General features: G+C 42.0%; 2 protein-coding genes across 2 annotated transcripts; both read left to right on the forward strand.

Moving 5' to 3' along the window:
- Window positions 1–491: 491 nt before the first annotated feature.
- LOC134980820 (olfactory receptor-like protein OLF3) lies at window positions 492–1,439 on the forward strand. Its single transcript, XM_063947795.1, has one exon. It carries the CDS (start codon window positions 492–494, stop codon window positions 1,437–1,439), a length of 948 nt encoding a protein of 315 aa, XP_063803865.1.
- Window positions 1,440–20,766: 19,327 nt separating this feature from the next.
- Window positions 20,767–21,714, forward strand: LOC134980822 (olfactory receptor-like protein OLF3). The gene has a single exon (XM_063947796.1). It carries the CDS (start codon window positions 20,767–20,769, stop codon window positions 21,712–21,714), a length of 948 nt encoding a protein of 315 aa, XP_063803866.1.
- Window positions 21,715–21,978: the final 264 nt, after the last annotated feature.

Raw genomic sequence — 21,978 nt, forward strand, 5'->3', positions numbered from 1 at the left:
GCTTAGTAAATAGACACCTAACATTTTGACCACCAATCTCTCTCACTATATAGAGTTACAATTTTATAAGTTAAATTATTTCTATGACATCATACACCAAAGATTCCATCATGATCATACAGTCCTTAGATCACTTTCAGTGGAATGGTATTTTTGCTTTGGACAACCATTGGTGTACAGCTACAGTATCACGCACGATAACCAACATAATGGGTGGGGCCATCCAATGGGTAAATACAATTCTTACTCATATTCTACTTCACACTAGAATATTATAAAGTAAACTGTCTATATATGTATAGATAAACCATCAAGTTGGAAGTGCTGAAGCCTTTTAATTACTACTGTATGTCTGTTTACAAGGTTAGAACCTAAATGTACAGTTTTCCATTAAGAGCTAAAAGTGTTTTATTTGGACACATGCGGAAGTTACATACTAAAATATACTTCTCATTCTTCTGTTTTGATACAGGCTGATGGTGATATATGTTATGGAGTACATGAACCATACTTTTGGAAACAGATTCATCCTCATCGGACTCTCCACCAACCCCTACCTGCAGACTGTGTATTTTGTAGTATTTTTGTTGATGTACATGGTCACCATCCTAGGCAATGTTCTTATCATCGTAATAGTGAGGATTGACTCCCAACTACAGTCCCCCATGTACTTCTTTCTTACTAACCTATCATTCATTGATCTCTGCTTCTCCTCCACCATTGTGCCAAGACTCCTGATAAACACCCTGTCTAAAGACAAAAGCATTTCTTTCTTAGGATGTGCAGCCCAGATGTATTTTCATTTGGCCTTGGGAGGGACAGAGTGTATTATTTTGTCAATCATGGCCTATGACAGATATGTAGCCATCTGCAACCCTTTACGCTATACCACAATCATGAACAAAAGAATATGTGTTCATGTTGCCGTCGGAGCTTGGTTTGCAAATTTCCTTAACTCTATCTCCCATGCCTTCTTTACCTTCCACTTGCCCTATTGTAGGTCTAATCATGTTGACCATTATTTCTGTGAGATGCCTCCTTTGTTCCGCTTGTCATGCAGGGATACATTAATGAATGAAATAGCAGTATATGTCTCTGGGGGGCTTGTGGGTCTCTGTGCATTTTTACTGACACTCATGTCCTACGTCCAAATTATCTCCACTGTCATGAAGATCCGCTCCACCAAAGGCAGTCGCAAGGCTTTTTCCACATGTTCCTCCCATCTTGTAGTGGTCTGTCTTTACTTTGGTGCCATTGTCTTTGTGTATATGCGTCCTCGGAACAGTTACTCACCCGAGAAGGACAGAGCTGTGTCTATCCTGTATACAGTTGTCACTCCGATGGTCAATCCCATGATCTACAGTATAAGGAACAATGAAGTCAAGGGAAGTCTGAGAAGGATGCTGATGCCCAAGGCCCATAACCAAACTTCCTCATGAGTTATATTTAACTAAATCAAGTAATGGTTCATGGATGTTAAACTTTATTATAGATCATTGATAGATACTTTGATGAGAGTGTGGACTTATCTCTGCCAAAGAAAGTAATAAGTATTCAATACAATTCTGGGAGCAATTCTGTTGTCAGGCTTCCAGGGTTTTTGCTAGGTTATATGCTTTATTTGATACCCAACATTATCAGTGCGCAATGGCACCAGTCTTATACATGTTATAAAAGATACATCTGAAACTTGACGTATTTAATCTTCTAGCCAACTCTTCATTGCCTATGAAAGAACTCTCTGTTATAGCCCAGTTATGCCCATCAGTGACCAAATTATATAATTCAGCACTGCCTGTACTAGCATACACACAGTTCTGCAACATGTGCAGTGTAAGAACACACAAGTTATGGGGGAGAGGTATCAAGCTTTCTAAAGAGTAGAGAAGAGGGCAATCAGCTTCTACCTATCATTTTATAGCATCTACTTGATAAATGCTACCTCAAAGTTGATTGGATGCTATAGGCAACTTCTCCACTTGTCCATTGTAGTGGTGGCCCCTCTGCATTCATCTAAGCCACTTCCCTTCCAACATTCATAAAGAAGGCTATTACTTTCTTATAAACTTAAAGGGGCAGTGGGTGAAAGGAGAGGCAAAAAGTTAGAGATACAGTAGGAGATAGAACATGAAAGGAGGGACTATTTCCAAGTTACTTTTCTATATACAACACAAAGAAAAATGTTGCACTTACTATGGGGAGAATTAAAGTAGCCGTGGTAAATTAATTGAATTGATGCTGATAGCTGGAATTATCAGAGATAATGCCCATAGGCAGGAGAAATAAAATCCATGATAAGTGCTGGCTTTTTCACGGCAGCGATCGCAAAAACACATGGGTTCGGGAACTGACCCTGGATCCTGTGTTTTTTGCACTGAAACGGGTAAACTGAATTGCCCCAAAAAAACAACGGGCAAAACAATCATAGAAAAATTTACCGTGGCTAATTGAATTCCACCCTGTATGTGCATTAATTTGTGGTCAAAGCTATTTTCTGAATGTATGTGTTGATGCTGGAAGGTTCACAAATTGATTATTGACTGTGTTTTCTTGAATATGTCTATACTTTAAGTGGAACCCTGATTTGTGTTTAGAGCCTGACGTGAACCCAGGGATACAATATATGGGCCAGTCTTTACAACAAATTTACACAGTTGTCCATTCCTGTGGTAGTAATATTTTCGCCTGACAATAGAAGTGATCATGCCGGTACATATTGAAAACATTATGGCATATGTAATAGGGTCTGAGTTTGCCGGAGGTGCAAGATGCTGGCCGATCTTGGATTTTTTTTAAATTAAAACAGCAATCATTTACATGGCATAGTTTTGTCATGTAAATGATTGCTGCTTTTGGAAAAGTCAAGATTGGCTGGTATCCCGCACCTCCGGCAAACTCAGACTCTATTACATATGCCCCCAGCTCTCTGTAATTTTTGGTGTGATATGTCCGGACACACCATGATATTTAATGCAAATTTTATTGGAATTTTTTGAACAAATGTGGGGGCATATACCATTTCTGTTTTTTATTTCAAAGGTATAAAGATTAAAATGTTAATGTTAATAATAATATCTTACATTTCATGTACAAAAATGGTCCACGTACAAGAGTCTTCTACTGTTGCTCTTAGCAACATATCCCATCAGTGGTGCAAGTAGAAATTTTCTCTTAGTTGCACTGTTAGCAAAAATAGGCGTGGTCACGTGTCATAAGGGGGTGTGGTCACATGGAACTAGGGGAGTGGCTACATGACAATAGGGGTATGGCCACATTATGCCACACACCGTAATGCTCCTTACACATTATGCCAAACACCGTAATGCCCATTACACAGTATGCCACACACTGCAATGCTTATTATACATTATGCCACACACCGTAATGCTAATTACACATTATGCCACACAGCGTAATTCCCATTACACATTATGCCAGACACCGCAACACCCATTACACATTATGCCACACACCATAATGCCCATTACACATTATGCCACACACCGTAATGCCTTATATATTATACCACACACCATAATGCCTATTACATATTATGCCACACACAGTTATGCCACTGACACCATTTTATGTCCCACACACAAAAATGCCCCTTATAAATTATGCCCCAGTGGTGTGCTGGTGGTACTGAGTGCCACCACCACATTTCTTAATGGTACCCCGTTCCACCCTACTTTCAGCACTGTATTGCATATACATTAGTCTGTACATGTTACAGCTGCTATCACAAGGTCCATGTGGGTATGCGGGGGATCAGGAAACAAGAGCAGAGGGGAAAGGTTCCTACAGGCGGTGTGAGAGAACATTGTACTGTAAATGAGTAATGTAACACTGCAATACTGTACAATTGATACTTAGGGGCCTACTCATCACTAATGGGCCTGCTTACACAAGCGGAAATGCTAGATTCCAAATGTTTATAGGAACGACCCCACTCATTAGAGGCCAGATAGGGTCATCTAATGTTCAGCAAACTCCAAAAAATGAAACAATTAAAAAGAAAAAAGAGCTTAGAACTTAAAACTCTTCAACCACGAGGTCTTAATATAGACATTGAATTGAACGTATTTTTATAATTATTTTTATAATCATTTTTATAACTACACATTTAATTTTTTTTAATTTCTAGCATGTCACCTTGGAATTTTTTATTAATTCTATCTTGATCACAATGTGGACACTAACGTGTTTCCCACCGAATTTGGGCATTTCCGGACTGGAACTTCCATTTTTATTTTTTGGAACAATAAAGGTTTTTCTTATAAATACTGGATCCATTAGGCATTTTAGTCATCCTTGATAAAGTGCAGTACATGCACGAAACGCATTGGAGACATATACAGACAGCCAGGAGGTCCATGCTACCACTCACAGGGACAGTCAGCGCCCGCCAGATCACATCATCATCCTGATTTCTGCCCCCCCCCCCCCTGCTGGATGCAGCGGTAGAAAGGCTGTAACACACCCGGGGCCGCAGACAGTCAGCGCCCGCCCGGATCACATCATCATCCCACTTTGTGCCCCTCGCCAGATGCAGTGGCAGAGAGGCGACAACACACCCGGAGCCGTGGACAGCCGTAAATGCTGAGGAATACAGCTACTTACCACCAGGTAGGGCAAGTAAGGGACAGTCACAACCAAGAGACTATATTCACCCCTGGCTGCCACAATTGCTCCAAAAGGATCTGTAAACATAATGGTTTTTAACCAATTACATTTCTTTACAGGTGCCTGTATGCTGTAAAAATACAGGGGTGTTGTTAAAAACCAGGGGTGCTGGTCTTGTCCTGTATGCTGTAAAAATACAAGGGTTTTGTTAAAATACAGGGGTGCTGTGAAAATACAGGCATGCTGTGTCCCTGTTTTGCATGCTGTAAAAATACTGGGGTGTTGTTAAAATAAAGGAACACTGGCCCTGTCCTGTATGCTGTAAAAATACAGTGGTGTTGTTAAAATACACGGGTGCTGTGTCCATGTCTTGTATTCTGTAAAAAGACAAGGGTGTTGTTAAAATACAGGGGTGCTGTGTCCCTTTCTTGTATTCTGTAAAAATACAGGGGTGTTGTTAAAGTACAGGGGTGCTGGCCCTGTCATGTATGCTGTAAAAAATACAGTGTGAAAATACAGAGTTGCTGTTTCCCTGTCTTGTATGCTATACAAATACAGGGGTGTTGTTAAAGTACAGGGGTGCTGGCCCTGTCCTGTATGCTGTAAAAATACAGGGGTGTTGTTAAAATACAGGAGTGCTGGTCTTGTCCTGTATGATGTAAAAATACAAGGGTGTTGTTAAAATACAGGGGTGCTGTGAAAATACAGGCGTGCTGTGTCCCTGTTTTGTATGCTGTAAAAATAATAGGGTGTTGTTAAAATAAAGGAACACTGGCCCTGTCCTGTTTGCTGTACAAATACAGGGGTGTTCTTAAAATAAAGGAACACTGGCCCTGTCATGTATGCTGTAAAAATACAGTGGTGTTGTTAAAATACAGGGGTGCTGTGTCCCTGTCTTGTATTCTGTAAAAATACAGGGGTGTTGTTAAAGTACAGGGGTGCTGGCCCTGTCATGTATGCTGTAAAAAATACAGGGTGAAAATACAGAGTTGCTGTGTCCCCGTCTTGTATGCTGTAAAAATACAGGGGTGTTGTTAAGTACAGGGGTCCTGGCCCTGTCCTGTATGCTGTAAAAAATACAGAGGTGTTGTTAAAATACAGGGGTTCTGTGAAAATACAGGGGTGCTTTGTCCCTGTCCTGTATACTGTCAAAATACAGGGGTGTCATAAAAATAAAGAAACACTGGCCCTGTCTTGTATGCTGTAAAAATAGAGGGGTGCTGTAAATATAAAGGGGCACTGTTCTGTTTGCTGTAAAAATAACGGGGCACTGTTCTGTGTGCTGTAATAATAATAAAGGGGCACTGTCCTGTGAACAAACATTTGGAGGAATAAATAGTGAAAGATCAGGAACCACTTCCAGTTCCTAGTACCAGTGCTGAAGCTGCTGCTGACACTAGTCAGGACATTGAAGATGCAATTCCATCAATGTCGTCTGCTAAGGCCAATGTCCAATGTCATAGAGGGCATGTAAAATCCAAGAAGCAAAAATGAATAACAAAAAAAAAAGAAATTATCTGATGAGAAACGTAAAATTGGCAATATGCCATTCACGACAAAAAGTGACAACGAAAGGCTAAAGCATTGGCCTATGTTCATGACTGGTGGTTCAGGTTTTCATGAAGATGGAAGCCCTCCTCCCTCTTGAAAAAATAAATAAAATAAGATTGTTAAGGCACAGGAATAAACAACTGTGCGTTCAGACTCAGAGATATCACAAATACCCAAGGAAAGTCCAAGTGTGTCTGCGGTTGCGATATCTAGGCCTGACCCTCCTAAGACTGTAAGGGAAGAAGAGGCTCCTAACACCATTTGCACGCCCTCTGCAAGTGCTGGGAGGAGCACCGCCAGTCCAGTTGCTGATACTGAGATTGAGGATGTCACTGTAGAAGTACACCAGGATGAGGAGGATATTGGAGTAGCTGGTGCTGAGGAGGAAGTTGACGATGAGGATTCTGATGGTGATGTGGTTTGTTTGCATAAGGCACCAGTGGAGACAGTTGTTGGTCATGGGATGAAAAAGACCATGGTCATGCCTGGTCAATATACGAAAATAGCCACCTCTTCAGTGTGGAATTATTTCTCCACAAATCCGGACAACAGGTGTCAATCCATGTGTTGCCTTTGTCAATCCATAATAAGTAGGGGTAAGGACGTTAACCACCTAGGAACATCCTCCCTTATACGTCACCTGCAGCACATTCATCATGAGTCATTGTCAAGTTCGGAAACTTTGGGTAAGAGTGTAAGCAGTCCACTGACACCTAAATCCCTTTTTCCTGCTGTATCCAAGCTCCTGCAATCCACACCACCAACTCCCTTAATGTCAATTTTCTCCTCAGTCAGGAACAGAAGTAGTCCTGCAGGCTTGTCACTGGCATGACTGATGAGTCCTCTCCTATCTGGGATTCCTCCAGAGGTTACTTGAGTGCTATGCCTACTGCTGCTGTTGTTGCTGCTGGGAGTTGATCGTCATCCCAGAGAGGAAGTTGGAAGACCACTTGTACTACTTTAACTAAGCAATTGACTGTCCAACAGTTCTTTACGAGGCAGATGAAATATGACAGCAGTCACCCTGTTGCAAAGCGGATTACTGAGGCCATAACAACTATGCTGGTGTAAGATATGCATATAACACCAGCCATTAGTGCAGTGGGATTTAGACAGTTGATGGATGTACTGTGTCTCCGGTACCAAATCCTGTCTAGATTCCACTTCACTAGGCAAGTGATTCTGAGAATGAAAATGACGGACATCATCTCACAATGGCTTACACCACTTAGACTTTCTTGGCAATTTGGGATATCTGACAATGCCACCAATATTGTGCGAGCATTACATCTGGGCAAATTCCAGCACGTCCCATGTTTTGTACACACAATTAATTTGGTGGTGCAGAATTTTTAGAAAAATGACAGGGGTGTGCAGGAGATGCTGTCGGTGGCCCGAAAAATTATGGGACACTTTCAACATACAGCAACTGCATGCCGAAGACTGGAGCACCAGCAAACACTCTTGAACCTGCCTTGCCATCACCTGAAGCAAGAAGTAGTAACTAGGTGGCATTCAACCCTTTATATGATTCAGAGGATGGAGTAGCAGCAAAAGGCCATTCAAGCCTATACATCAACCTATGACATAGGCAAAGGAGGGGGAATGCACCTGACTCAAGCTCAGTGGAGAATAATTTCCATGTTCAAACTTGCCACACGTGAAGTCAGTTCAGACACTTTCAGCTTGAGTCAGGTCATTCCCCTCATCAGGCTTTTCCAGAAGCAGCTGGAGAAACTGAAAGAGGAGCTAAGATGGTATGTGGGACTTGTGGATGGAGCCCTTCATTTACTTTGCCAGGATTCAAGGGTCGTCAATCTGTTGAAATCAGATCATTATATTTTGGCCACCGTGTTCGATCCTAGGTTTAAAGCCTATGTTGTATCTCTCTTTCCGGCAGACACAAGTCTGCAGAGGTACAAAAACCTGCTGGTGAGAAAATTGTCAGCTCAAGCGGAATGTGACGCGTCAACAGCTCCTCCTTAATTTGCTCCAGCAACTGGGGCTGTGAGGAAAAGAATACCTAGCCAACCCGCTGGCGGTGATGCAGGGCAGTCAGGAGCAAGTTTTGACATCTGGTCTGAAGGAGCTGTCATGTCTGTGACATGTCTACTGTCACTGCATATGATGCTGTCACCATTGAAAGAATGGTGGTGGATTATATCGGTGACAGCATCCAAGTAGACATGTCAGACAGTCCGTATAAAGAGGCAATTTAGAGGCCCTTGCACAAACTGGCCTTATTTTACCTAAGTTGCCCCCGCCTCCAGTGTGTACTCCAAAAGAGTATTTAGTGCAACCGGTAACCTTGTCAGCGATCGGCGTAGGAGGTTACTTCCACAAAATGTGGAGAAGATGATGTTCATCAAAATGAATTATAAATTCCTCCAGGAAGACCTTTACCAGCAATTGCCTCCAGAGAGTACACAGGGACCTGTGATGGTGGATTCCAGTGGGGACGAATTAATACTCTGTGAGGAGGGGAATGTACACAGTGAAAGGGGTGAGGAATCGGACGATGAGGAGGAGGTGGACATCTTGCCTCTGTAGAGCCAGTTTGTGCAAGAGGAGATTAGTTGCTTCTTTTTTGGTGGCGGCCCAAACAAACCAATAATTTCAGCCACAGTCATGTGGCAGACCCTGTAGCTGAAATTATTGGTTTGTTAAAGTGCGCATGTCCTGTTTATACAACATAAGGATGAGTGGGAGGGCCCAAGGACAATTTCATCTTGCCCCTCTTTTTTTTTCTTTGCATTATGTGCTCTTTGTGGCCTATTTTTTAAATCTGCCATCCTGTCTGCCACTGCAGTGCCACTCCTAGATGGGCCAGGTGTTTGTGCCGCCCACTTGTGTCACTTAGCTTAGTCATACAGTAACCTTGGAGTGGAAATGAATGTTATTGAGGTTAATAATACTGTAGGAACAAAAAAATAATAATTCTGTGATTTTAGCTGTTTTTATGGGTTTTTTTGTTTTTTTTAAATCCAGATCCAAAATCAAAACCCGAAAGGGTGGTTTTGGCAAAACTAATCCAGATCCAAAACATGAACGGAGATCCAAAACCAAAACACAAAACCTGGAAAAGTGTCTAGCGCACATCTCTAGTATAAATCCAGTAAGTCTCCCTTACAACCTACTACCCTTTCTCTTACTTATGTTGCTCTAGTACTGTAAATTCTAAATCCTTTATATCAGAGCTATGGTATTCAAGAAAATGTCTTGGAAGACTATGGGGTATATTCAATTGCAGTCGAAAACTGCCATCTGTCGAAAAGACGTCAGTTTTCGACTTTTTAAGGTCGAATCCTGATTCGACCTATTCAAAGCTTTTCGACAAGTCGAGGCACGTGGATTGGCGGAATAGCTGCCGATCCACGTGTTGATGTCGAAAACGGGGCCAAATCCAACAGGTTTTGGCCCCCTTTTCGACCATCTCAATCCGACATCAAAATGATGTCGGAATGAGATGGACCCAGAGGAGGCGAGGGGGGGGGGGGGGGGGTGAGCCGCAGGGAGACGGGGGGACAGCCGGCGGGCATAAAGGGAGATCAGTGCTACAGTAGCGCTGCAGCTGGATGTCACTCACCCGCCCGACCTCACGGCAGCATCCACCCGGCTCCAGCACGCTGCTGGAGCCGGGTGGAAGCTGCCGTGAGGTCGGGCGGCTGAGTGACATCCTGCTGCAGCGCTACTCCATAGCGCTAATCTCCTCTGGCTGCCACCGGCTGTCCCCCCACGGCTCACCACCCCTCTCCTCCTCTGGGTCCCATCTAAATTTGACTTGAAAAAGTAGAATTTTAGATGGGATTGAAAATGGTTTGTCGGATCCATTCCGACAAATACATGTCGGAATGGATCCGACTTTAGCTGAATATACCCCTATGGGTTGGATGTAATAATGCCCAAGAACACCGGAGGTGCGAGATTCCAGCTGATCTCGGACATTTTATTAGAGATGAGCGGGTTCGGATTTACTCAGTTCTTTACACCAGAATTATCGCCATTTCTTATTTTCTGGATTTTTCTTATTGGCTAACCAAAACACGTGACGTTCAATAGCCAATAAGGAGATTTGAGTAAATACGAGTAAAACTGAACCCGCTCATCTCTACATTTTATTAAAGGGGCAATCACTTACATGGCATGTGCGAGATGCTGGCTGATCTCTGACTTTTTTTTAAAAGGGGCAATCACAATGCATAGGTTTGCTTTGTCACCGATTAATTGATTGCCCCTTTAATAAAACATCTGAGGTCGGCCGGCATCTCGCACCTCCAGTGATCTCGGGCTTCATTACATCCGGACCTATGTGTCTGGATTTTGTTTTTTAGATTTCTCAGATGCTCTTGAATACGCAGCTTTAGGCTTTTTTTTTTTCGTTTTTCCCAAGTAGTGGAGCCCGCACTAACATGTGATTCGCTTTATTATGTGTGGAGTTACACATTACTATCAGGCATATTTATTAACCATTTTTATTACCAAAATAATGATAAAAATTGTGTTTTCACACCCGTCTCACATTATTTTAGCATAGCTTGAAAGCATTAAAGGGCTTTTGGTGCAGTTTTCATAAAAAAAACTGCTCCAAACCCTTTAATTCACTTTTTCTTTAGTAACCACCAAGATCGCATTTCCCATACTTTTAATGGGAAATGTGACCTGGGCAAAATTACTAAAAACAAAACAAAAAAAACAGCAGCAGTGAGCTCCAATGACCGGCAGCACTCCAGGAGCACCGATCACTGATCCCCATCTGGTGAATATGAGGCTGCGGTGGTCATCGCAAGGGGGATGGTGGTGCCGGTGGCTGTGGTGGCATCGACGATGTCTGGTGGTGGCATATGCGCAGCACATAATGTGTTTTTTTTTCATGAAATATATCCTGATTTTGAAACAGAGTGGCATCGCAGGGACAGAGCTTTCTCGCAAGCTATGTCCCTGCATGTGATTGATACATCCATGCGATGTAGTCAATGATTGCATTGCGAATTGGATTGATTTTTATCACATCACATCCTCAAATGCGGATAGTGATAAATCAGCCACTATATCTTGAGGTTTTTGTATTACTCTCATCCCAAATCACCGGTTGTTTCTCAATGTGTTTACAGTAAATAAACTTATTGCAGAGATAGCAGCTTGTTTTGTTTTATTCAAGAAACTGTTCTCTGCATCCTTTTGAATATTTTCAACTGTATGTACTGTAGCTCACTTAGGGCCAGAGTATGGTGTAGCTAGGTGCCATGGTGCCTAGAGCAAGGGTATGTTTTGGTGCCCTTTCCTCTGTACTAAATTGGGGGCATATTTCATTTGAAGAGAAAAAAATATTTAAAAATCATAAATTGGTGATAGGGTCAGTTCTAGAACTTGTGGCACTCAGGGCAAAAGTTTCCTTTGGCGTCCGCCATGCTGAAAATAGGGATAGTGCACCCAGAAGGTGCGTGTCAAAAATATAGGCATGTAAGTGTGGCCACAGAATTGTACCAATTCATATTACACTTCACAGTAGCATCCGTTATTCACATTACACCACTCAATAGTACCCTTATACATGTTATGCCACAGTAGGACCCCTTATACATATTATGTCACAGTAGAGCCACTTATATACGTTATGCCAGGAAGAGCTGCTTACACATGCTATGTCAGGTAAAGGCCATTATACACCTTACACCTGGTTGAGCTGCTTATACACATTATGCCAGGTAGTGCCCATTATACACATTATGCCAGGTAGAGCCCCTTATATACATTACACCAGGTAGTGCCCATTATACACATTATGCCAGGTAGAGCCCCTTATACACATTACACCAGGTAGAAACACTTATACACATTACACCACAGTAGAGCCCCTTATACATGTTATGCCACAGTAGAGCCTCTTATACACTTTATGCCAGGTACAGCCCATTATACACTTTATGCCAGGCAGAGCCACTTATACACGTTACGCCAGGTAGTGTCCATTATACATATTATGCCAGGTAGTGCCCATTATACACATTATGCCAGGTAGAGTCCCTTATACACATCATGCCAGGTAAAGACACTTATACATGTTACAACACAGTAAAGCCCCTTATACATATTACACCACAGAAGAGCCTCTTATACACATTATGACAGGTAGAGACACTTATTCACATTACACCACAGTAGAGACCCTTATATATATATTACACCAGAGTAGAGCCTCTTATACACATTATGCCAGGTAGAGCTGCTTATTCACATTATGCCAGGTACAGCCCATTATACACATTACACCAGTTAGAGACACTTATACACAGTATGACAAGTAGAGCCCCTTATATACATTGTGCCAGGTACAGACCATTATACGCATTATACCAGGCAGAGCCACTTAAACACATTATGCCAGGTAGAGCTGCTTATACACGTTATGCCAGGTAGAGCTGCTTATACCCGTTACGCCAGGTAGAGCCGCTTATACCCATTATGCCAGGTAGAGCCCCTTATATACATTTCACCAGGTATAGCCCATTATACAAATTACGCCAGGCAGAGCCTCCTATACACATTATGCCAGGTAGAGCTGCTTATACACGTTACGCCATGTAATTCCAGTTATACACATTATGCCTGGTAGAGACGCTTATACATGTTACTCCAGGTAATGCCCATTATACACATTATGTCAGGTAGAGCCACTTATACACGTTATGCCAGGTAGTGCCCATCATACACATCTCACCAGGTACAGCCCCTCATACACATTATGCCAGGTACAGCCCCTCATACACATTATGCCAGGTACAGCCCAACCACCTCATACCTACCACCCCAAACCCTCCCTCCCTACTCTAAGTGTAGTACCTCCTGTTTCTCCCCCTCCCCCCTCTGCAGCCATAACTGTTTGATGCTCTGCATTAGACTCCACGCACTCCAGCTGGGCAGTTCTTCTTAATGGATGCTTTAGCCACTCTGCAGCTGCAGGAACTGGCCAGGCTGGCAGGCAGGCTAATGGGCAGGCGCATGTGCTGCAGCTCCTCCATCTGTCCTCCCCCCCCTCCCCCATTCGGCTGCTCCCAGTATGCCCCCAACATGACTCCACAGGCATTCTGGGAAAGTGGGTGGGTCAGGAAGATGGTATCACCAGCAGCAGCGGTCAGTGCTATGCTGCTATTAGGAGCTGTCCTCCCTACGTTCCTGCTTAGGGCTAGGATGCTTTTTAGATTTGGTACTTTTATAAAGGTCAGTTTGGGTTTTTCAGGGAGATGGGGGCCTAAACACCCCATTATATTTCTATATAAAGAACAAATTGGAAGACATTCATTATTTTTTATTTTACAAAGTCATGGGATTATCTGTAAATAAAGCACAGTGGATGGCTAGTCCCTGTAGCCTAGAACCTTATAATTGTGTAGGGACTATGTTTTCGGAGCTTCTTCTGGGACCAGTCAGTTTATGGCTAGAATATTCTACTTAAGGCCACGCATTGCTTTGTTCACGTTTGCTCCAGCATATAGGAGCTGCAGCTATCTGGCGTGTTTCTGATAGAAAGAACAGGCAGCTGAATAGAACTCACAGCAAGAGATAGTAAGTGTAACTGACATGCTGCTGAATAATGATAACCACAGACACACAAAGTACTGCAGTATTAGCAATGATTCCTGGTTGTCATTACTAGTGATTTTTAAATCCATTTTTGTTTTTATTATTGTCCCACACCTAATAAATGGAAATGAAGAGGCCATTCAGTCGCTCACTAATTTGCAGATTAATTGGAGAGAAAAAAATTCTACTGTATGTTTAATTTATGTCCATTTAACTACTAACACAAAATATGAAAATTATATGTTTTAATTGGGGTTAAATAGTCTGACCCCCTTATCTATTACAGTTTTATTGGACTTCAAAAAGTCTTATATTTTATTTTATTTACTATGGGGAGGATTTACGAAATCTTGGACAGAGCGAAAGTGGAAAAAGATAAAATACCAGCCAATCAGCTCCTAACTGCCATGTTACAGGCTGTGTTTTAAAACTGATAGTTAGGAGCTGATTGGTTGGGACTTTCTCTCTCTCCAATAAATGTTCATCAGTGCATAACATAAAATGCATCTGGAAAGTGATCACTTTCCTTCTAGTTTCCACCACTTCCAAGGATTTAGAAGATACAAAATCTTTTCAGGAAGCCCGTCGGTATCCTATTCACTCTGTAGCCCCATTCAAGAGCTGCCTGGGGCAGTTTTCTACTATGAGCTGCACCAACATCTCACCTTCACTGTAGATGAGTTACAGCATACTTGCCTACCTGACCCTCTCCATGAGGGAGAAAATGCTCTGTTCCTGGACTTTCCTGGTAATGTATGATTGCCATCACCTGTAGTGAAACACCTTTCTTATCAATTAACTAGCTCACCACAGGTGACGGCAATCATACATTACCAGGAAAGTCCAGGAACAGAGCATTTTCTCCCTCATGGAGAGGGTCAGGTAGGTAAGTATGAGTTACAGTAGCAGTGGTATGTCATTATGGGGACATGGCTGGGGCAGGAGGGTCATCCTTACTTTCTATTTTGAACCCAAAAATTATTATCAACATGTAAAAGGTTTTTTTTGTTGCTCACATTCTTAGATATAAGAATAATAAGACAATGGGCCTAATTCAGATCTGATCGCAGCAGTAAATTTGTTAGCAAATGGTCAAAACCATGTGCACTGCAGGGGGGGGGGGGGAAGGCAGATGTCACATGTGCAGAGAGAGTTAGATTTGTTTCTGTGCACTCCGGAACCCTACAGGGCAATGGCGGTACATGCTCATGATAGGGAAATTATTTATTTTGAGATCTTTTCACTTCTTTTCTTTTTGGTGCCCCTCTCCTTGCAGGTGACTGTTAGTACATTGCTGTGAATGTCATTTCCCTATTGCTGAAAATAGCTTTGATAAGACATTCTATTTATCGGGTGTACCACATTATAGTTAGCAAATACGTCAAGCTCCTTAGTGGAAGAGCTATATCAAAACATGGAATAATACTCAATAGGGAGCAGGCTAACCCCTGCTCAGAATAAACTATTCAGTTTCTGTAAATGAGAAGCGTGAGAGCCCAAAACCAGACAACAATGAAGTCTATTAAAATAAAATTTTGCTTTAATTAATGCCAACATGCATAGAGAAGAAATATGAGGGGGTCATTCCGAGTTGATCGCAGCAAATCTTTGCATCGCAAATGAGGCGGAATTTAGCCAAATGCGCACATGCAAAGTACTGAATGCGCATGTGTCAATACTGCCGTACGACGAATGTGCAGAAATACACACGCTTTCTGTGTTCGCAGCCACGCAACGATAAAGATGGCTTCACTAGCTAGTGAAAAGGGGCATGAAGGTGGGTGTCTTGTGGGGGAGCATGCAAAAGTCTGTAGGTGTGGTTTTCGCCCCGCAGCAAAGCTGGCCGCTGCTGGTACACACCAGGCGTTCGCAGTAGAAGAGTAAGTCTAGGGCTGCGCACAGCTAGTGAACGGCCGCCACAGGTGCCTGACAGGGTGCACCTAGCTAATCATTGCCAATAGGATGCAGCTGTTTGCAATGCAAACGCATCAACACGCCATTGTAGCTCTAGCACTCTCAGAGATGGTATGTACATTTACACTCGCTGGAAATGTTAATACGTTAAACGTTAGCAAAATATGTTAATCTCTCAAGCAGCACACATGTTTAATAATAGCAAATACGTGTGTATTGCACATGTCAAACATGTATTGTTTGTGTATCAATTAGTGTTGTTTTTAAACAAAATAAAAACGCATTAATTTCCTTTAGATTACACATACATGCCATGTTTTCCTGATTCTTACATTTGTTGTCTGGTTCATCTAACAACATTCCCAACATAATGCACCCTAACCTATCATGTTAGTAACTCCTGCTTTAGGTAATACCTTCCTGTGGATTAATTTGGTCAGATGTGAGTTATATTTAAGATGGCTGGTTGCCCATAGTAACCAGATTCCTGCACTTATATTGTCTAAGGAGCAACATATATGTCAAGCATATATATATTTTTTCAGTATGCAACATCCCATGTTTTTAGGGAATTGACACAAGCAGGAAAAAAACTGTTGTATATTTAGCTACAATGTTAATCTTTTCACACACACACAGAATAATATAAACACAATTTCAGACAAAAATGTATGCGTTAAAAGTATTTTTACTAATCAAAACAATATTACATAATGTTGTGTAACGAAAATAAAGTATTTTTACAAACATAACAGAACATGGCACAGCAACAAACACCTGCCTGTGTGCAAAATATAATGACAGTATCCAGTAGTGAAGCAACCCCATCTACTGGCCATCAAACACAAGAGACTCATTACCCTGGCTGAGGAAGATGTGCTCCAAGTTGAGGAAGATTCTGGACATAATACCCAAACCCAACTAGCCAGACCACAATCAGAAGAGGAAGGTGGGACAAGTTCACAGGCTAATGCATCACAGGCTGGTATCAAAAAGAGCAGACCACAAACCACATTCAGCAGGAGTGAGTTTTTCATTCCTGGTCCCACAAGCCATTGATAAACCATTTTACCACATAAACAACATGGGTGCTGGGAAATGTTGCCGCATCTGGACAGAATTTATTTTTTCTTCCTTTTCTTCCCCGCCTGAAGTGGATGTTGATCAGTGGTAGGGCCGCGCACTGACCTTCGAGGGCCCTGCCCAGTGGGATTTTGTTCCTGGGCAGGGGAGCCTCCCTGAGACTGTGGCCAAGGAGGCCAGCGATGGTCTGTATGCCTTGTCCTATTGTGTTGTTGAGTTGTTGGACCGAGGAGTTGATGTCACACATGCCTTGGTGAACACGGGTGGTCAGGTCAGTGAGCCGAAAGGACATCTCACATACCTCCCGGATCATCTGGTCATGGAATTCGGTGTTAATAACTCCATGACTGGCTATCTCAGCCAGAATTGCTGGGAGAGTGCTTTGGGGAGTGTGTGCCAGTGCAGGGGTGGTCTGGTGGTATTTCCTGTCCCACACTGGAGGTGTTACTACCACACACCCCCCTCACTGAGATGCCCCTCCTGTGCTGTGTTTTGCCAGAAATAAGAGTTTAATATATTAAAATGACAATTTTTTTCCCGACTTATACAGTAAACACTTGACAATATATGTTTCAAAACTTACCTGCCAAGGCATGTGGCCCTTCCATGGCAGGTGTGTCGGTGTCCATCGGTGGTCCTCCCCCTCTCAAGATCCCTCTCCCCTCAACAACCATCCCCCAACCAATCTGCCACTCCCCCTCTACAACTGTCCCCCGACCAATCTGCAACCCCCCTCAACCATACTCCCCCTCTGAACTTCTCTCAACCACTCTCCCCCCATCATTATCCTGGCTACACTCGAATGGTGGTGGCTATGGACCTTCCAAATCCATCCCAATCAGATCCGCCTTCCCCCATCCAACCTCCCAGCCCCTTTCAATACCCTTCCCCATCCAGCTTCCCAGCCTCTTTCAAGACCCTCCCCACATCCAACCTCCAATCCCCCTTCACCCAGCCAAACACATTCACCCTCTTTGTTGTCCCACAAAGAGGAGGATGAGGGCGAGTGGGCATGTATTGCTCATGAAGAAGAGTAGCATGTGCAGGTTGATGTGGAGCCGAGTAAGTACAATTTAACAAAACACAATAATTTCATGTATCCAAATAAGCAAGAACATGTGTGCCCAATCCACATTCAACCATTCCCTACCACAGTTGCACTATTAAGGCAGCCTGTCACTGAGGCAAGCTATGCTGGTATGTATAGTTCCAAAGCAGCTACAAACACACAGGGCCAACACACAGGTAGTGGAAGAGATTATAGTAAAAACTAAATTTTTGTTCAAAGTTGGTTGACACAGACATAGAGGTAGGAAGGACCTGAGTATTTTTAGAACACTACCATAGATGTGTGATTTTAAATTAAAAGTATTTAAAATGTACGCACTATCATAGTAGTTTATCTAATTTTAAATAAATATAATATAAATAATTTTACATTATTTATCAAAAATATTACCAAAATAATAAAAAAAAAACACGTGTGTTGTAGATTTTTCAAAAAGGCTTTGCCAAGCCCATATTTGTAGTGGGTCATCTTAGGATGTGTGTGATACCATTACATACTGTAAGCTGGGTAGTGTCCTAACATACTCCATTAATGTAGTTTGTGAAGACGTTACCGAGAAATAAGACAGATGCAGTATACTGTACATGTTATTTGTTGGTTTCCAGCTCATAAGGGTTGGCTTGTAATTTATTATGAAAAACACAGTATGTTAGGTTAGAAATGTTTGGAGATGTGTAATAAAGTTATTTTTACATTACTAATACCTCTTTACACTCGCGGCAGAGGTCATTCCCGGGAATGTGTCCCGGTATATTTCCCAGGACACATTCCCGGGAATGACCCTTTTACATTCAGCGGCCCGACCCGGCATATTGCCGGGTCAGTGACATCACCGCTGAGTCTCCCAGAGGCGGTTCTTGGAGATAATCTTCTCCGAGTACCGCCTCCTCCTATGCAGAGAACGGGTGCCGGGTCGCCTTGACCCGGTATACCCGTTTACACTGCCAGCTTCCCGGGACGGTCCCGGATTCAACCCAGGTCGAGACCTGGGTTGAAATCCCAGGATACTCGTCCCGGGAAATTGTCCCTGTACCCATTCACACTGAGAAAAATCCTGGGATGATGCGCGTTCACGTGCAATATCCCGGGATTTTTCTGCGAGTGTAAAAGGGGTATTAGTAGCATATGTTAATACCATAATCAGCTTCACAGTGGCATCTTTATTGGCCTATATTTGTGTTGTTTCTTACAAAAAATGTTTTCATGTGTTTATATAATTACTTACACAGTTTTCACCACTTATTACAGATCCTGAGCATGGAAATCAAATTGAGGCCATATGGAGGGTGCTCCTAAACATGAGAGCCAACATTGTGGGTCTCCTAACCAATGTGGAGGAATTAATACTTTTTTTTTTTTAATTATTTTGTTACTTTGTATATTTTAAATTATCAAAATTGTTCTCCATTTTATTTCATAAGTAAATTGTTAAAACTATACAATTGTCTTGTGTTTTTATTTTACACAATGAACACACTTTTAATGTATTTGTAATCGAATGCAACTATCCTGTGACTCTTCAGTATGTGGCTTCAAACTTTGGCCAAGTTTTTTCAAACTGTTTTTTGGGAGGGGGTAACTACATCTCTTTTTTTAGGGTTGTTGAAAAAAGTAGGGTTAAAAGGGATTATTAAGGGTATGAGGCTAATAGGACAACAAACATATTTTGTGGTTTCTGTATGTTTGTTGCCTTATTTCCTGAGTGTAATTGAGCAATTATGTTTTCTAACACTTCATTTTGCAGTGTTGGATAACTTAATTGAACAATCACATTTGGTTAATTGATTGCCCAGATCTTTGAATTATCAAAAATGTCCCATTGTGCGATTATTTGCAAGATAGAAAATGGAGCACAAATGTACAGGTTGTCTAGCTAGCTAGCGAATGCAACGCACATTTGCCAAACATTACGTGCTGCTAGTGATGCAAATTGCAATCTTGCATATCCATTGCTCCCGTGCGAAGCAGAATGGTATACACCTATTTTTTGCAATGCTACTCTTTAGTTTGCAATCGTGCACAGTGGGCGTGAATTTGCACTCTTGCAACGCGATCGCTCGCTTGCGAACGCTGCTAGCGTGCGTGCTGAACAGCGATCAGTTTGGAATGACCCCCATGGACTGTAACTTTAGACCTTAATGAGTGATGAATTACCAGTTATCAAATATACAGAGAAAGGAGAAGGCATGGTAGTCCAGGCAATCAGATTCTATATACAAGAACGTGTGATGCTGCATATACTGTAAAATACTGACAAGAAAACGGAAAAAAAATTATTGTGGAATTGATGGCTTAATTATCTAAAACTTTATCAGATTCATGAACAATATATTATTTATTACATAAATGGATTCCTATTTTATATTTTTTATCATGTTCCCAGGTTACACAAACCTTAAAGTTCCCTCCACCGGAGTTTCATTATTTAGTTATTAAGTAATCTATTTACTAAGCCTTGGACGTGGGAAGAGAGAAAGTACCAGCTAATCAGCTCCTAACTGTCATGTCACAGACTGTGTTTGAGAAAAGACAGTTAAGAGCTGCTTGGATGGAATTTTATCTCTGTCCAAGGTTTAGTGAATAAGCCCCTAACTATTTGATTACCAATTTCTCTCACTATATAGAGTTACAATTTCCATAAGTTAAATGGTTCTTATGACACCATGCACCAAAGCTTCCACCATGACCATACAGTCCTTAAATCATTTTCAGTGGAATGGCATTTTTGCTTTGGACAACCATTGATGAACAAACCCTTTAAACAGCTACAGTATCACACACAATAACCCACTATAATGGGTGGGACCATCCAATCGGTAAATACAAATCTTGTTCATATACTACCTCACATTAGAATATTATAAAGTTAGATGTCTGTATTTACATACTAAAATATATTTCTCATTCTTCTGTCTTGATACAGGCTGATGGTGATATATGTTATGGAGTACATGAACCATACTTTTGGAAACAGATTCATCCTCATCGGACTCTCCACCAACCCCTACCTGCAGACTTTGTATTTTGTAGTATTTTTGGTGATGTACATGGTCACCATCCTAGGCAATGTTCTTATCATCATAGTACTGAGGTTTGACACCCGACTACAATCCCCCATGTACTTCTTTCTTTCTAACCTATCATTCATTGATCTCTGCTTCTCCTCCACCATTGTGCCAAAACTGCTAATAAACACCCTGGCTAAAGACAAAAGCATTTCCTTCTTAGGATGTGCAGCCCAGATGTATTTTCATTTGGCCTTGGGAGGGACAGAGTGTATTATTTTGTCAATCATGGCCTATGACAGATATGTAGCCATCTGCAACCCTTTACGCTATACCACAATCATGAACAAAATACTGTGTGTTCATTTGGCTGTCGGAGCTTGGTTAGCAAATTTCCTAAACTCTATCTCATATGCCTTCTTTACCTTCCACTTGCCCTATTGTAGGTCTAATCATGTCAACCATTATTTCTGTGAGATGCCTCCTTTGTTCCGCTTGTCATGCAAGGATACATTATTGAATGAAATAGCAGTATATGTCTCTGGGGGGCTTGTGGGTCTCTGTGCATTTTTACTGACACTCATGTCCTACATCCAAATTATCTCCACTGTCATGAAGATCCGCTCCACCAAAGGCAGTCGCAAGGCTTTTTCCACATGTTCCTCCCATCTTGTAGTGGTCTGTCTTTACTTTGGTGCCATTGTCTTTGTGTATATGCGTCCTCGGAACAGTTACTCACCAGAGAAGGACAGAGCTGTGTCTATCCTGTATACTGTTGTCACTCCGATGGTCAATCCCATGATCTACAGTATAAGGAACAATGAAGTTAAGGGAAGTCTGAGAAGGATGCTGACCCCCAAGGTCCAATCCTACCTTTCTTCATGAGTTATAGTTAACTAAATCAAGTAATGGTGGTTCATGGAAAAGAAAAACTTAATTAATAAATACTTTGATGAGAGTGTGAACTTATCTCTACCAAAGAAAATAATGAGTATTCAATACAATTCTGGGAGCAATTCTGTTGTCAGGCTTCCAGGGTTTTTGCTAGCTTCTATGCTTTATTTGATTATCAGTGCGTAATTGCAACAGTCCAATACATGTTGTAAAAGATACATCTGAAACTTGCCATATTTCATCTTCTAGCCAACT

Source organism: Pseudophryne corroboree, chromosome 12, assembly GCF_028390025.1.
Source record: "Pseudophryne corroboree isolate aPseCor3 chromosome 12, aPseCor3.hap2, whole genome shotgun sequence".
Lineage (NCBI taxonomy): Eukaryota > Metazoa > Chordata > Amphibia > Anura > Myobatrachidae > Pseudophryne > Pseudophryne corroboree.

Excerpts from the sequence above, each read along its gene's own strand:
- LOC134980820 (XM_063947795.1), top strand. The coding sequence starts at position 492 with ATGGAGTACATGAACCATACTTTTGGAAACAGATTCATCCTCATCGGA.
- LOC134980822 (XM_063947796.1), top strand. The coding sequence starts at position 20,767 with ATGGAGTACATGAACCATACTTTTGGAAACAGATTCATCCTCATCGGA.